Source organism: Ilyonectria robusta (assembly GCF_021365365.1).
Source record: "Ilyonectria robusta strain PMI_751 chromosome Unknown BGZ61scaffold_4, whole genome shotgun sequence".
Taxonomy (NCBI): domain Eukaryota; kingdom Fungi; phylum Ascomycota; class Sordariomycetes; order Hypocreales; family Nectriaceae; genus Ilyonectria; species Ilyonectria robusta.
In genome coordinates, this window is record NW_025764438.1 from 2,269,694 (window position 1) to 2,283,651 (window position 13,958).

General features: G+C 55.9%; 7 protein-coding genes and 2 non-coding genes across 9 annotated transcripts; 4 read left to right on the forward strand and 5 right to left on the reverse strand.

Annotated features, from left to right (window-relative positions):
- Positions 1–822: 822 nt before the first annotated feature.
- Positions 823–1,594, reverse strand: BGZ61DRAFT_169614 (uncharacterized protein). Its single transcript, XM_046237570.1, has one exon. The coding sequence runs from the start codon at positions 1,381–1,383 to the stop codon at positions 865–867; it is 519 nt and encodes a 172-aa protein (XP_046108825.1). The 5' UTR covers positions 1,384–1,594; the 3' UTR covers positions 823–864.
- A 502-nt stretch (positions 1,595–2,096) lies between these two features.
- Positions 2,097–3,312, forward strand: BGZ61DRAFT_529245 (uncharacterized protein; the record flags this gene model as incomplete). The annotated part of the gene is made up of 3 exons (XM_046253375.1): positions 2,097–2,322; positions 2,384–2,787; positions 2,848–3,312. The coding sequence occupies 3 exons, from the start codon at positions 2,097–2,099 to the stop codon at positions 3,310–3,312; spliced, it is 1,095 nt and encodes a 364-aa protein (XP_046108826.1).
- A 1,009-nt stretch (positions 3,313–4,321) lies between these two features.
- On the forward strand, positions 4,322–5,303 carry BGZ61DRAFT_474654 (uncharacterized protein; the record flags this gene model as incomplete). Its single annotated transcript, XM_046248592.1, has 3 exons — positions 4,322–4,354; positions 4,451–4,790; positions 4,948–5,303. 3 exons carry the CDS (start codon positions 4,322–4,324, stop codon positions 5,301–5,303), a joined length of 729 nt encoding a protein of 242 aa, XP_046108827.1.
- Positions 5,304–6,416: 1,113 nt separating this feature from the next.
- BGZ61DRAFT_343792 (uncharacterized protein) lies at positions 6,417–7,776 on the forward strand (the record flags this gene model as incomplete). Its single annotated transcript, XM_046239630.1, has 3 exons — positions 6,417–6,501; positions 6,680–7,542; positions 7,591–7,776. 3 exons carry the CDS (start codon positions 6,417–6,419, stop codon positions 7,774–7,776), a joined length of 1,134 nt encoding a protein of 377 aa, XP_046108828.1.
- Positions 7,777–8,490: 714 nt separating this feature from the next.
- On the forward strand, positions 8,491–9,687 carry BGZ61DRAFT_169636 (thymidylate kinase-domain-containing protein). The gene is made up of 3 exons (XM_046237571.1): positions 8,491–8,801; positions 8,977–9,085; positions 9,152–9,687. The coding sequence occupies exons 1-3, from the start codon at positions 8,585–8,587 to the stop codon at positions 9,633–9,635; spliced, it is 810 nt and encodes a 269-aa protein (XP_046108829.1). The 5' UTR covers positions 8,491–8,584; the 3' UTR covers positions 9,636–9,687.
- A 444-nt stretch (positions 9,688–10,131) lies between these two features.
- BGZ61DRAFT_t69 lies at positions 10,132–10,218 on the reverse strand. Its single transcript has one exon. It is a non-coding gene; the product is annotated as a tRNA-Tyr (tRNA).
- A 178-nt stretch (positions 10,219–10,396) lies between these two features.
- Positions 10,397–10,483, reverse strand: BGZ61DRAFT_t68. The gene has a single exon. It is a non-coding gene; the product is annotated as a tRNA-Tyr (tRNA).
- Positions 10,484–11,017: 534 nt separating this feature from the next.
- Positions 11,018–11,959, reverse strand: BGZ61DRAFT_343736 (formyl transferase; the record flags this gene model as incomplete). Its single annotated transcript, XM_046239625.1, has 2 exons — positions 11,018–11,524; positions 11,615–11,959. The coding sequence occupies 2 exons, from the start codon at positions 11,957–11,959 to the stop codon at positions 11,018–11,020; spliced, it is 852 nt and encodes a 283-aa protein (XP_046108830.1).
- Positions 11,960–13,064: 1,105 nt separating this feature from the next.
- Positions 13,065–13,424, reverse strand: BGZ61DRAFT_312251 (ankyrin repeat-containing domain protein; the record flags this gene model as incomplete). The annotated part of the gene is made up of 1 exon (XM_046238825.1): positions 13,065–13,424. A coding segment is annotated over one exon (360 nt), but the record flags the coding sequence as incomplete, so codon positions are not given.
- Between the last annotated feature and the right edge of the window lie 534 nt (positions 13,425–13,958).

The window sequence follows — 13,958 nt, forward strand, 5'->3', positions numbered from 1 at the left end:
ACACGCGGACGGAATCATCCGTCGCGGTTCCCACAACGAGTCCTAACTACGGAGTCCTATTGCCCATCCAGCTGGGACGAGGGGTCTAGAACCTGGGCGCCCTCACTAATGCAGGGTCTCTAGCCGCAGGGTCCCAGTTTATAACCAGCAGCACTTGCATTAAGTCGTATTGGGATGACGGGCGCCCCAGTTGAGACCCAGTTCCAGCACGTCCAGACTGACTGTCTTGACTCAGGCTGTCCAGTGTGTTTCTTCCCCTTGGCACTCGCTTGTGTTTCCCTCTCCACCCGTCCTACGACCTCAGCACCGCTTTGGTGGCGCAGCGGCAGCTAACCCAAGTGACCTTAACCAACGTCACCAACACCGATTGCACTGCGGCGGACGCTCTCATTAGGGATTTCCCTGCTGCCGGTCCCTCTCAGGTCAACTGCGGGGAAGAGGGGGCGAGAAGAGAGGGAATGTAGACTCTCTCTCCCCTCCTCGGCCCGGGTCTTCTTCCCCTCTCCTGGAGCGAAGAGACGGACGACGCCATGGCTCCATGACGTGCAAACCTACACGGTAGCACGGCACCCGAACCTACAGCTGGAATCCCGAATATCGGACCCGGCAACAGCTAGCTACAGAGTGCGCATCATTTGTGCGTTATCCAGCCCCGAGACACTGCGGAGGCGTAGAATCGGAGACACATTACGCAAGGCCGTCCTCATGTCTCGGAGCGCCCGCGATAACTTCCGTTCGTTTGCACATGCTCGAATCCCATGCGCAATGACTGCCTCGTGACTGCATCTCCTGCCAGCGTGGGTCAGCCTGTAACTACAGACTAGCTCGCACTGGCCCGCTTCCATTGTCTGCTGTGGTGTTCGTCTACTCTATCTGCGAATCTGTGCCGCACAGGGTTTGGGGCTGGATGGATCTGCTCCCCGACGAGCCGATGCGCGCCTTTCCCTCAGACCAGCCACACCCACCCATCAATCCGGGAAGCATGGCACACTCTTGGCCCTTGGCTCTTGGCTCGTGGCCCTTGGCACAACTGACAACTGCCCTCCATCTTGGCGCGGCACTGCATTGCACCTGTGTTATCTGATGTCCAAGGCCCGCGGGCACCACTTGCCTATCTAGGTAGGTGGGATGAATGATACAAGAATAGGTGGGCGAGTGCAGCAGAGACCTAACCGAGAATTCCAGCAGGGAACGAGATGCATGTGTGACGAAACAAACTGGCCGATCCTGTTTTATCATGTCGCTATCCGGGAGGTGACGTTGTGCGTGCAGAGCATCTATCCGAAGTTGGCCCGCGCATTTCATGTAGATTGGGACTCTTCTGTTCAACACCATGTAGCACGTCATTCGTGATTGTACTCGTGTCGTGATAGTAACCACCATCTTCACCACGCTTGCAATTTCATACCAGGAGGACCATGAGAACCTTCCATCGAGTGTCACCGTTGCCGTGCTTCAGGCAGGACCCAACGAGGAAGGCAGCTTGATCTGGTCAAAACTCTCATCCCGACTGTCAAGTCCCTCGGGCGATCAACCTGCCCAACTCCGCGATGCCTTCATCTTCCCTCTTAGAGCTGTACCTAGCCACAGACACCACGACACTGTGTTGAACCTTCCAGTGATTCACGGGCATCCACGTGTTGGGTCGTCGATGGTCCCATCTTGTGTTGGTCCTTCCGATATTGCGTCCTCGTACCGGCAATTGCTTCCTTCCACAATGCGGCTTCGTCAACCCCATCCAGCTGTGTTCCCATCGCCATGCTCCCTCCGTCTCTCTTCCACTTCCCACCAACATCGTCTATTCTTCACCCAGGCAGCATCCAACCTGGCTTCATTTTAGCCCGGTAGCCCTGTGGAAGTTTGCGTTTTGCCCCCTCATCCTTTACTCCGGTGTATCTTTTCAGACCGTCTGCCTGTGCAGCCAACTCCCGCCCACACTTCCATCCGCGTTCTCGTCCGGGTCCTGCCCAGCCCGGTCGAGTATGACTCTCCAGCTTCATTGGACTCGCGACCCTAGGTTTCGTCATCTCCGCAAACCTCCTACCTGGTACCACCGTCGAGCCACTCCCTTCTGGACACCGAGACCAGCCGCCAGGATGGAGAAGCAGTCGGCAGAAGAGCGAAACCGTGACTGGCAAGCTTCGCCAAACCCCAGCGACTTCTTGGGTACTTCACTTGTCGAGGCAACTTGCTGCCCCTGCGGCGTCTATGGCCGAACCTCACGACGTCTCAGAGCTGCCCTCGGCGGTCGTGATGCCGATGACCTTCCCGAAGAGGGCTGCGTTGCACCCGACTGCGTCCAGTTTGCCGTATGCTTTCCCTGTGAGTAACCACCCATGTGCTTGTCATCATTGTGTCTGCCTCTCTGACCGTCTTGTTCAAGTCTACGGCTGTCTTCTGGCCAAGCTTCAAACCACTGTCCGATCATTTTACGACATCGAGGGGGCCGATGTCTCGGACTGGTGCCTTGGTTGCCTCTGTCCCTGCGTCACACTTGTGCGCAACGAGAAAGAAATCTTGCTTCGAGAGAGCCAGCATCAACGCCTCAAAAACGTCCTCGATCGTGACAGCTCCGTCCTCGAACCGTACCGACCTCCAGCTCCCATGGAGAACCCCATCGATCAGTACCGGCCTACAGTTCCAATAGAGAAACCCGTCGACAAGTACCGGCCTTCAGGTCCCATGGAAAACCCCGTTCCATTGCCAAACATCCCTCGCAGTACAATTATGTCCCCTGACGATATCGAGTCATCGCTTGACACGCGCATCCTGCCATCCATCGCAGAGGTCAGCCGGGAGGCGTCAACAGCATCGGGAAGTGCCTCCCACTCAGGCCACAGGGGATAGGAGCCCTCAAACGCTGCTGATCCTGTGGCATCCGTCGACACAACAGTTGTCGAGGTGCATGACCTTGGTCAAGACAAGGATCTGGTTCCCGTCCATGGCACAAGCACAACCCATCGTCTCGAGGATGACATTGCCACATTAATCAACCCTCCTGCGATTGACACGTCTCATGAACTTAGGCACGATGCCCAGACTGCCCACATAGAGGTCCCAGGTACAGGCCATTCAGTTGACCAAGATCAACTCGAACTCTTGAACCTCGCTGGGAATGATTCATCCAAGCATGATATCGACCAGGATCAGACGGCACCAAAAGCTCGTCCGGTGACTCCCCACGAGTTGCAAGACGATGCTGTGGCTCCTCCAACTCGCCCAGGGCCGGTTCCGCATTCACTTGATGAGGATGAGGCAACGTCCAGCAAGTCTACACCACGCAGGCCTCACAAACTCCGAGATGACAAGTGAGATGGAATGATTGGACCGAGTCTGGAGAACGATGGAAGAAGGACATGGGACGGGCTGGGCCGCGGGAAGTTTTTGATGGGGGTGACCTTGTGAAACACATCAAGTATTGATTATCGACACGACAGGCGAGCTGCAATAGACTACTGGGTTGTTGGCCAATTCCGAGGTGCTTGTCCCCCAACAGTTTCAAGGTGATTGACGTTGGATTCTGTCCGTCAGCGTCGTAGTCGCAATACTGCCTAGCCGCCACTCCTGGGCTGCCACTGACTCTGCCACGGTCACGGCCTCGGCTGCAGATGTGGATTGGGCGCCGAATTTCGACTTCAGTGCGCAACCTGAGTTGGTAGCAGAATACAAATGATGGTCCATCTGACAACCGCTTGATTGAGGACGGAGCCAGCCCCGATACGTGACGGGCTGGGAGTCAAGAAAACCACGAAAGATGTATAAGAAGGCGAGATCTCGATTCCAAGTTCGAAGCAAGGGTCAGTGAGTTGTGAGACAATGTGGGCTCGTCATCGTGGCAATCATGCTCGGACAGAGAGATGACCGAGGGATGACCGAGAGATGACGCTTGTCATGTCTTGATCATCCATTGGGGGTAGTAATTGAGTGGCTGGGATTTGTAGTCTCATCTGCAACCAGATGGTCCATCTGTTGGTGTCCATCTGTCGGCGTGAAAGACGGCCAACACTGAGAGATAAGACGGTCTCGAAGATGCAAGAGGAGCGAAACGCCGGCCATTCCTCCAGGCTCGCGATAAGACCTCGGTCGGTCATGAGAGGGCGGATGACCTCGACGAGATCGACAAGTGTATGATGGAGAGGCTGAGTAGTTAAGGGCTATCGAACTATCGAGCCCCTGCATAGCCAGTGCTGATGAAGGAGGACTCCAACAGTCGAAAGGTGGGCGGATGGTCACGACATAGACACGGACACGACCACGTCTACGCGACAAGACCAGTCCAGTGGAACAGAAAAACGCGGGTGGTCTGGCCCTCTTAATAAGTATGTCTTTCGGTCAGCCAGCCTCTGGGACGGTGGTAGTGCCCGGATGGAGACGATAGTGTAGGACATGATACGCTTGGCCGTTAGACATGGCCAGCGAGGACAGATGACCATTCGACCACTGAAACTAGCCCATCCTGGAGGCCCGCGGCGGCCCCGTGAAACTTGGACACGGCACCAATTGGGAGGGCTGTGCGAGGCGAGTTACGACACTTTGGTTTGGTTGGTGGTTTTCGGGTGCGAAGGAGCGGAAGGAAGAGAGTGGAGGGCATGGCCGCATCGAACGCGACCTCGAACAGAAGCCGGGGATGCCTGCGGCCGGGAATCGCGGGACCGGGGTAGGGCGGTTTGGACGCGTAAAGGGGAGAATTAGCACTATTGGAAAAGGCACAGGCGATGAGGTTTGGGGAATGGAAATTCTTAGATGGGTTTCTGGAAGACGAGGAGGTATTATATTGAATGGGTGGGATGGTAAAGGAGTCGGTATCCCTTTGATCTGGACAATGGAGGATGGACTGGATGGATGGATGAGGAATGAAATGGGGCGATCAGCGGAGGTTTCAGAAAGCCTTACGAGGTCCTGTAGCGGTTATAGTGGACGTTCGCATGGGCTAGCGCTGTAGGACAGGCATCCCGTCCACTGCCGCGAGGGCGAGTGCGCTGGAAAACGCGTTGGAAGCGGGGTGGGCGCATCTTCGGCCAGACGCAACCTGCCGAAACCTCTTGGGTCCGTTCGTGCAGCATCCGATGGGAATTGTCTCGTCCAACCTCATCAAAACTCTCCCTTGCATTGGCGCCCGGCCATCACTCAACGCGTCGATTGGGTGCACGAGGGAACTCGGCTGCGGCTGTGGTGCCACCGATGCAACTCGGTCCATGCGAAATGCACCCGTGCAGCCAGTGGCGGGCGGCGGATGGGCGTTGGACCCGACCTTGGCTGCATCGAGAGAGGAGCCGATCAGTGCGAATGCCCATATCCCGTAGGCCACTTTAAAGAGCTTCCTGCGCCACTAGTGCTAGTGAGATGCAGTGACACGGCAGGACGCGTTGGGGGGATACGATTGGGCCGAGGGGGACTGGGCTTGAGGCGGCAAATGACGATGAAGATTGTGCTGTGCGCTATCCGGATGTGCTACCTATTTATGCGCTAGAGGGATCTGTGCTCCGTCTGGATGAATGTGCTATTTATGCGCTAGAGGGATCCAGATGTGCTGTGCTCTATCCGGATGGATGTGCTATGCAGCGGGTTCCAGTGTAGAGGAGGATGTTACTTACCGTCGCCTGCACCAGCTGGGTGAATAAATATATTCCTCTGCTCTCAGCCAACCAGCCCGGATTGAACATGTATCCCTCAGACACACAAATCACACTGCATTTTCTGTAACGGCACTTCCCCCGTGTGTTGGCAACTTCTCGCAACCCGCATCCCATCCTGCATAAGTCGACTCTCGAGTTGTGCCAGATCGCGGGTCTCCTCGTCTCGTTTAAGTGCATCACAGCCCACAGCCCATAATAACCCACTCAACACGTCCCGTCCGCGCCCACACGCCCACCACACACGCCTAACGCACCAAAAACGCGCTGAGCCCGGCCCCCGTGTCAGCTCCCCCAACTCCACTCCCCCCCCCCTCCGCACTCCCCTCCACTCCCTTAATACCTTAGCACTCGCCCTCCTGCCCGTTCTGCCCACCTTCCCACCTTCCCACCCACACACACCTCCGCCAGGAAATACCCACTGCATCCTCGTGCTGTCCGCTTCTGCTTCTCTCCCTCTCTCTCTTTAAACCCTTTCTGTTCTCCCTCATATCATAACAAGTCGGACACCACACGCCCTCGACGAGCATCGTTTTCATAACAACTTCGCGATACCCACTCTCAGTCGTAAACAAACAAGACAAGACAGGACCGCCACCCGCTCTCCACTACAGCTCAATCAACACCTGCTGCTTACTTGCTCCGCACCTTGGTTGTCATCCATCTGCCACGCAACTCAACTCAACTCGACCTGACGAGACGTCTTGCTGGACACGTCTCGCATCCTCCACGCCATACCCAGTCTTCCCTACGCACGCATCTGTATTCACAACATCCTTCGACATGGCCACCACCGCCCGTCAGCCATTTGCTCCTCTCGATGGGACTCGCCTGCAGAACCTGACGAGCCTCAAGAACAGACAAAATGGTACGTTATGACTGCTTACTGAATGCACTGCCAATTGGACATGCCGGTCGGGATTGGGGTTTGGGCAGCACTGCAACAATGCAACAATCTCCCCACTCTCCCTCAATCCACAACATGCATGCCTTCAAGCATCAGGCATCAAGCATCAAGTACCATCATCCAGCTAACTCGCCATCAGCCATCTCTTCTCCCGCTGCCGGCAAGCGCAAGGCTGAGCTGATTGACACCGACGACTCCGAGAACGTTGACCCTACCTTCGCCAAGCGGTCAAAGGGCTCCAACGTCGCCACCCCCGCCAAGGACATCTTCAAGCCCTCTGCCTTCGTCCTCAAGGCTGCTCCCTCTCTCTCCGCTACACCCGAGATCCGTTCCTATGCCAGCCCGATCAAGCCCGCAACCTCATCCCGTCGCACCCTTCACCCCCGATCCCCCGTCGCCAGGCTCAATGCCGGCATCTCCAAGTCCTCTCCCATCTACGCCCCCGCTGGACGCTCACCAACACGTGGCAAGCGTGCTGGCATCCTCTCCAACCGCCGCCGCACTGTCGGCCCCTACGCTCGCGTCGATCCCCCTTCCTTTAGCCTCGGATCCGAGGCCCCCTTCTCTCTTGATGCCGCCCTCAAGGGAACCATTCCCGGCTACGGTGCCTCTCGACCTGCTCCCAAGCAATCCAACGCTCTTCCCGAGCCTGACATGAAGGCTAGCTGGTTCTTCGAGATCCACGAGGACACTCATGAGCAGGAAATGACCAACCTTCTCCAGCACAGCACCTGCACTCTTGACATCTCTTCGGACGAGGAGAGTGAGCGCAAGGCCAGCAGAGAACGTGCTGAGGGTCGTGACAAGGAGAACATTCCTCCCCCCGACGACGTTTCCCAGACCTCATCTCGCCGGGCTGCTCGCCTCAGCGCCGACGATATGGTCGTCGAGAAGGAGCGCGTAGCCCTGGGCGAAATGAAGACTTCCGACTTTTACGCCGAGGGTTGTGACGAGACATCCGTTATTCTGGTTCCCGCCGACGAGGAGGAGCAACCTCAGAAGGTTGAGGTCCCCTCACCCATTGTCAAGGACTTTGCGTTGGTCCCTGAGCTCTCTGCTGTGGACTCTGCCTCAGAGACGGAGCAGGACATCGACACTCTCATCTCCAAACCCAGCGAAGGCTCATCCAAAGCCGCTGTTCTAGAACCCATGGAGGGCACTGGTGACAGCTTTGAGCTTTGGGAGAGTGGCAGCGCCAAGGACGAGACCGAGGTCGCTGTTTCCGCGAGTTCATGAGAGAAACGTAATGATAATGGGCCATGAGTAATGTGTCCCGGTTGGAATGGATGGACGAAGCGGGTTATGGGTTGATTAATATCTGGATTGGAGTATAGGCTGGCGTGTCGGCGTATATGGGAATCACTGTGACGCAGGCTACCAAGGGCTGGAGTACTGTTGTTTTTTGGTTGGATTGTTAGTTGTTTTGACTCTGTATGCGATTCCGCACTGAACGGAACTTGTTCGATCAAATCTCGTCAATGCAAGTTGAGTGACATGTCATCAATGCGGCAATTGGAAGCAACCCCGCCCGTTGTAGCTGGCAGGTGTAGATTTTGGACTTGGAACTTGTGTGCTCCAAGCCGAGCTATTCAGAGCTACTCAGAGCGATGTACTGTCACAGGGCGGACTCGGTAGATCTGTCAATTTACCATGATCTGATGGTTCATGCCCTCTTCCGGTGCCAAGGGAGAGAGAAGTGTCTTGCCGCATGGGGTCAGATGAAAGGCCGATTGTCCCATCAGCTGATGGTTTCCTCGCACTGTGTTTCAATGAGTTCCAGCTCGGCCAGCTCGGCTGTCCACGTGAACGTGCACCCGAACTTGGCCGGAACGCCGACGCAAGTGGCGGCAAGCTAATCTTCACAGTGTGAAAAGGCGCATCCGAGGACGCCCGCCAATCCCACTTCCCCTCACGTTGTACAGAGAGCAAAGCGACAACTCAACTCGTCTGCAACTGACCGATTCGGCCGCAGAAAGTAAAGCCGACAAGGGGAAAGAGACAATTCACGGAGAAAAGAAAGTCCCCTGCTGCATACACCGCAGGGATGGCATCCATCAACGACCTCGCCACGGCCGCCATTGCGAGCTCGTCGGCGGCCGCCACTTCGGCTGCCGAGGGCGGCGCTGGAGAGGCTGCGACGACCCGGGGCACTTTTGTCGTCCTTGAGGGGTTGGATCGCAGCGGAAAGACGACGCAGGTCAAGTTGCTGGAGCAGCGCTTCGTCGAGGAGGGGAGGCCTGTCAAGGTTATGAGGTTCCCGGGTGAGTTGTCTTGTCTTGTCTCTGAGAGTTGTACGAGTGGTGTGGGATACGGGAGGGACGGGAGGGACGGGAGGGACGGGGGGCAGACGGCTGTGAGATTGTCGTGCACAACAAGTGTTGGCATTGACGGAAACATGCACCTCTAGGAGGATAATGGCTAAGAAGGATGTGACAGACCGTTCAACCCCAATTGGGCAGATGATCGATGCCTACCTCAAGAGCGACGTTGAGATGGATGACCATGTCATTCATCTTCTCTTCAGCGCCAACCGCTGGGAAGCTGTGTAAGTGAATATCCTGTCCTGGCATCACCACGGCACCCATTTGTTCAAGTCTGACATGGATTCAAGCACCCAAATCCAGACCCTTCTAGCCTCCGGCACCACCATTCTGTGTGACCGTTACTACCACTCCGGCATCGTCTACTCGGCTGCCAAGCAGAACCCTTCCCTGAGCCTCTCCTGGGCGCGGGCACCGGAGCGTGGCCTACCCCGCCCGGACCTGGTGCTGTTCCTGGACCTAGACGAGTCGCAGGCCAAGGCCCGCGGCGGCTGGGGCGGCGAGCTGTACGAGAAGGCCGAGATCCAGAAGCGCGTGCGCGAGCTGTTCTGGGGCCTGAGCATGGGCGGCAAGGACATGCAGGCGGAGGGCTTGGTGGAGGGCGCGGGCGGCTTGGAGGGCGCGCAGTGGAAGCAGGAGGAGGAAGACTTGGTGGTTGTGGATGCGGGCGGTAGTGTGGAGGAGGTCGCCGAGGCCATCTGGGGCAAGGTCAAGGGACGGGTTGAGCTGGTTGAGAAGGGTGAGGTGGGCAAGAGTGTGAGGACGGTGCGGTGATGCTTGGAGGTGTTGAAGCCGTAAGGGGATGACATGGGATCGACTGAGGAGTTCTGGAAAGAATGCGAGGTGGTGATGAGGTTGGAAGGGAGGTGATTGTACGCTATGGGGAGCGATCTATGATACGGGCCAGTCTCTTCTTGGTTGTACTTCTGTGTACTTGAGATTCCTGGGGGAATAATTTAGGACGCACATACGCTAGCAAGATTCGACAGACAATGACATGATATGGAATTGATCCAAGGTTGGCTGAGATGTACACTTCCATGTATGAGTCGCCCGTACAATAAATAACTAGATGTTCTGGTTTGTAGTCAAACTCGATCGTCTTCATACAGCCGGCATTCCCTGCATCGAGGTAACCAGTTACAAACTAGAACAACGCATGAATGTGTAGGACAGAGGGCATTAACTAGAATGGCAAAAAGAGAAGCACCAAGTAAACTTCGTTGACTTGATGGTGCGGACAATTGCCAGAAAAGGCCAAAAAATGAAATCCCCGAGACCTGGCTCGAACAGGTGACCTTTCGGTAACGAAGGTGGCAGTTACAGCCGAACGCTCTTCCAGCTGAGCTACTCGGGGAGTTGCTAATGGAAGACAGGGTCTTTGCTGACAGATGGTTGAGTTAATTCTAACTATCAGCCCCGCATGAACTAGGCCCGCTGAAGAAAATGACAAGCGTCAAAGGAGGGGCAAAAAGATGGGTGCCAAATCCACCAACAAGACTCCAGAAAGTTGGCACAACGGCAAAAAGATGAGATCCCCAAGACCTGGCTCGAACAGGTGACCTTTCGGTAACGAAAGAGGCGGTTACAGCCGAACGCTCTTCCAGCTGAGCTACTCGGGGATTGTATATTGGTGGTGATGGTTGAATGGCATATATGCGAGGTTCTGCTACGCTGACGTGAGGTGGCATGGAGGTATAGGGTGGGGGTTTTCGGGCTTTGCTGCGGGCTCTGCAATGTGATAGGAGGCGGCGTGAGGAAGGTCCCCGAGATGAGGGGAAGAAAAGAGGAAATGCGATAAAACGGGGGGTTAAGGAGGAAGAAAGGGGATTCAATGTTGAAAATTCGGAGTTGAAGTTTTTGTTCCCTGAACATGCTTCACCGACTCTATGTCTCAGTGCCCAACTCTGCCGACACCGGGAGAGTCTCAGCCGACAGCATACACCCTAAATCACATCAATTGGTCGGTTCAGATTCGGGTTCACGCGGAAACAAACGGCTGATCTATTCAATTCGCTGTAAATTACTTTTTGCGCACAACGCCTGTCCTCGCGGCTGTCAACTTCAAAGTCGTGAATCGACCACTGAGGTGCAAAGCCAGAATTCCGTCTATGTTTTTTTCTTTTTTTTTGGTTCGCTTAGGCGCTTAGGCGCGCTTAGTTGAAGACGACCGTCTTGGAACCGTTGAGGAACAGGCGGCGCTCGGCGTACCAGCGCACGGCGGCGGCCAGCACGTTGCTCTCGACGTTGGAGCCCTCCTCGGACAGCTCCTTGGCGTTCATGCTGTGGTCGACGCGGGCGACGCGCTGCTCGATGATGGGGCCCTCGTCGAGGTCGGCGGTGACGAAGTGGGCGGTGGCGCCGATGATCTTGACGCCGCGGTCGTAGGCCTGGTGGTAGGGCTTGGCGCCCTTGAAGGACGGCAGGAAGCTGTGGTGGATGTTGATGATGCGGCCCGACATGGCGGCGCAGAGCGTGGGCGAGAGCACCTGCATGTAGCGCGCGAGCACGACGAGCTCGATGCCGTGCTGCTTGACGAGGTCGAGCACCTGCGACTCCTGCTGCGTCTTGGTGTCCTTTGTGACGGGGAGGTGGTGGAACTCGATGCCGTAGCTCTTGGCGAGGGGCTCGTAGTCGGGGTGGTTTGAGACGATGACGGGGACCTGAGGGAGCGTTAGTGAGTTGTGGTGTTGGTTGTCACAGGGCACCATCTGAGGGCATCCAGGGAGAGGAGAGATGAGAACGGAACGAACCTCGATGCGCAGCTGGCCAGTCTTCATCCGGAACAGCAAATCATTCAGGCAGTGTCCAATCTTGGAAACCATGATGAGCACGCGCATCTTGCGGGCGACGGGCCGAATGTCGTAGTCCATGGTGTACTCGGCGGCGAGGGCCTCGAAGGGCGCGACCAGGTGCTCGGTCGACTCGGACTCGGTCGGGCCAAAGTGCACGCGCATGAAGAAGCGGTCGGACACGGGGTCGCTGAACTGCTGCAGGTCCAGGATGTTGTGCTTGTTGGCGGCGAAGATGCCCGTCACGGCGTGCACGATGCCGGGCTTGTCCGGGCAGGACAGCGTGAGGATGTGGTCATTGGCCATGTTGAAGGCAATGGGGATGGGCGTTGAGGAGGAGTAGAGAATAGGGGAGTGGGAATTGGGAGGGAGGGAATTGAGAACAAGGGAAAGTTTTGGTTTGCGCAAGATTCAGATTCGACGACGGCGCAACTCTGTTCGCAGGATGACTACCTATGACTCTAAGCTCCGCAGGCGAGCGAGTGAGGGGATTCGCCCCGCGGCCCCACTGCGGGCTAACCCTTCCGGACCATTCGGAGCAGACTCGGCAACTCTCTCTCCGCGCTGCATCTGAATTCTGAAGTTCTGGACGCCGTAATTATGCGTCTTCATGACGCTGATGGAGCGTCACCTCGTTTTCGCAACCAATTCCCCATGTTTTATGCGTGACCGTCCCCGTCCCGTCCCTATCTCCATCCCCGTCCCCGTCCCCCGGTCCCGTTCCCATCTCACCCGCCTACTCCTCTGCGACGCCGCCCCGCATTGCCGACACCCCCCGGAACGGCACTGTTTGAGTGGCGGCGCTGCCACCGGGCGGTTGCTGTTGTTTCGAGACTTGGTTTCCAGTGCAGGGCGATGGGGGCTGTCGTCGTCGCCTTCTAGTGGGCGAGTGCGGGCCTGACCATGTGTTGCGCCGACCATGCGAGGAAATCTGTGCAACTTGCTACCTGTTGGATTACTCGTCTCCTCCCTCAGTGTCGAGATCGCCTGCTTGGTGAAGTAAGCTGATGATGCTTTCACGCTGACGCTGCTGTTGCGCAAGAATCTTTGGCCATCCTGGCATCATTTTCCAATTAGAACTAATATCGGTGGTCTCGAGCGGTGGCACGACACAATCAATGGGCTTCCGGCTGTCATCGTCTTTCCAGTGGATGTTGGCCTTTCCAGTGCGAACAAGCATCTCAACGATACCCGAGTCGTTCAATTTAACAGCTGCGTGCAGAGGTGTTCTTTTCTTCTGATCTGTGGCGTTTATATTGATGCCCTTGGCGGCAACGAGCAGCCGGACGATACCCGAAGCCCCGATGCTAGCAGCAATATGGAGTGGTGCGTTTCCATCCTGATCCGCGGCGTTTATATTGACATCCTTGGCGGCAACGAGTTGCTCGATAACAGACAAAACACCGCCCAGAACAGCTAAATGTAGAGGCGTGGCCTCACTCTGATCTTTTGCGTTTATATTGACATCTTCGGCGGCGAGGAGCATTCCAATGGCATGCTGGGATGAAGACTCAACAGCTGAATGGAGAGGTGTCTTTCCACTCTCATCTGTTGCGTTTATATTGACATCTTCGGCGGCGAGGAGCATTCTAATGACATGGTGTGATGCAGACTTAACAGCTGAATGGAGAGGTGTCTTTCCACTCCCATTTGATGCGTTCAAATTGACGTCTTCGGTGGCCATAATAAGCTCAACGACATGCGAGCTGTGGTATAGAAGAGCCAGATGTAGAGGCGTGTTTCCAAACCGATCTGTTGCGTTAACATTGGCCTTCTTGGTGTCGAGGATCGCCGAGATGAGGCAAGAGTTGGTGTAGTTATCCGTTGAGGGTGGAGGTATGTTGCGAGGAAGTGTTTGGCGATTTTCTCTTCTCGCGGTTTGATCTGCAGCATCATTGAAGAGTCGTTCGGTGTAACCGGGGGATTCTATCCCAAGAGCTCGAAGGAGCGGTGTTTGACCCAGATCATTTGTTGCGTTCACATCAATACCTTCATGCTCAAGTAGTGACTTCACGACCCTCCAATTCCTATTGTCGATAGCCCAGAAGAGAGGTGTGGAGCCTTTGTAATTTGTTGCATGTAAGTCAACATGGGGGTGTTGGAGAAGCATCTGGACAATATCCTCTTTCTTATTCTCAAGAGCCCAGAAGAAGAGTGTTATGCCTCCAGGTCCTGGTGCATGTAAGTCAGCACGGGGGTGTTGAAGAAGCATCCTGACAATATCCTCTTTCTTATTCTTAAGAGCCCAGAAGAGGAGTGTCAGGCCTTCGGGACCTGTCGCATTGACGTCAACACGGGGATGCCG

Bases quoted from the DNA above. Each gene is read 5' to 3' on its own strand.
- BGZ61DRAFT_169614 (XM_046237570.1), bottom strand. From the start codon at position 1,383: ATGGTGGTTACTATCACGACACGAGTACAATCACGAATGACGTGCTAC.
- BGZ61DRAFT_169636 (XM_046237571.1), top strand. From the start codon at position 8,585: ATGGCATCCATCAACGACCTCGCCACGGCCGCCATTGCGAGCTCGTCG. The intron at 8,802-8,976 runs GTGAGTTGTCTT...AGGATGTGACAG, and splicing joins CAAGGTTATGAGGTTCCCGG to ACCGTTCAACCCCAATTGGG. The intron at 9,086-9,151 runs GTAAGTGAATAT...CATGGATTCAAG, and splicing joins GCCAACCGCTGGGAAGCTGT to CACCCAAATCCAGACCCTTC.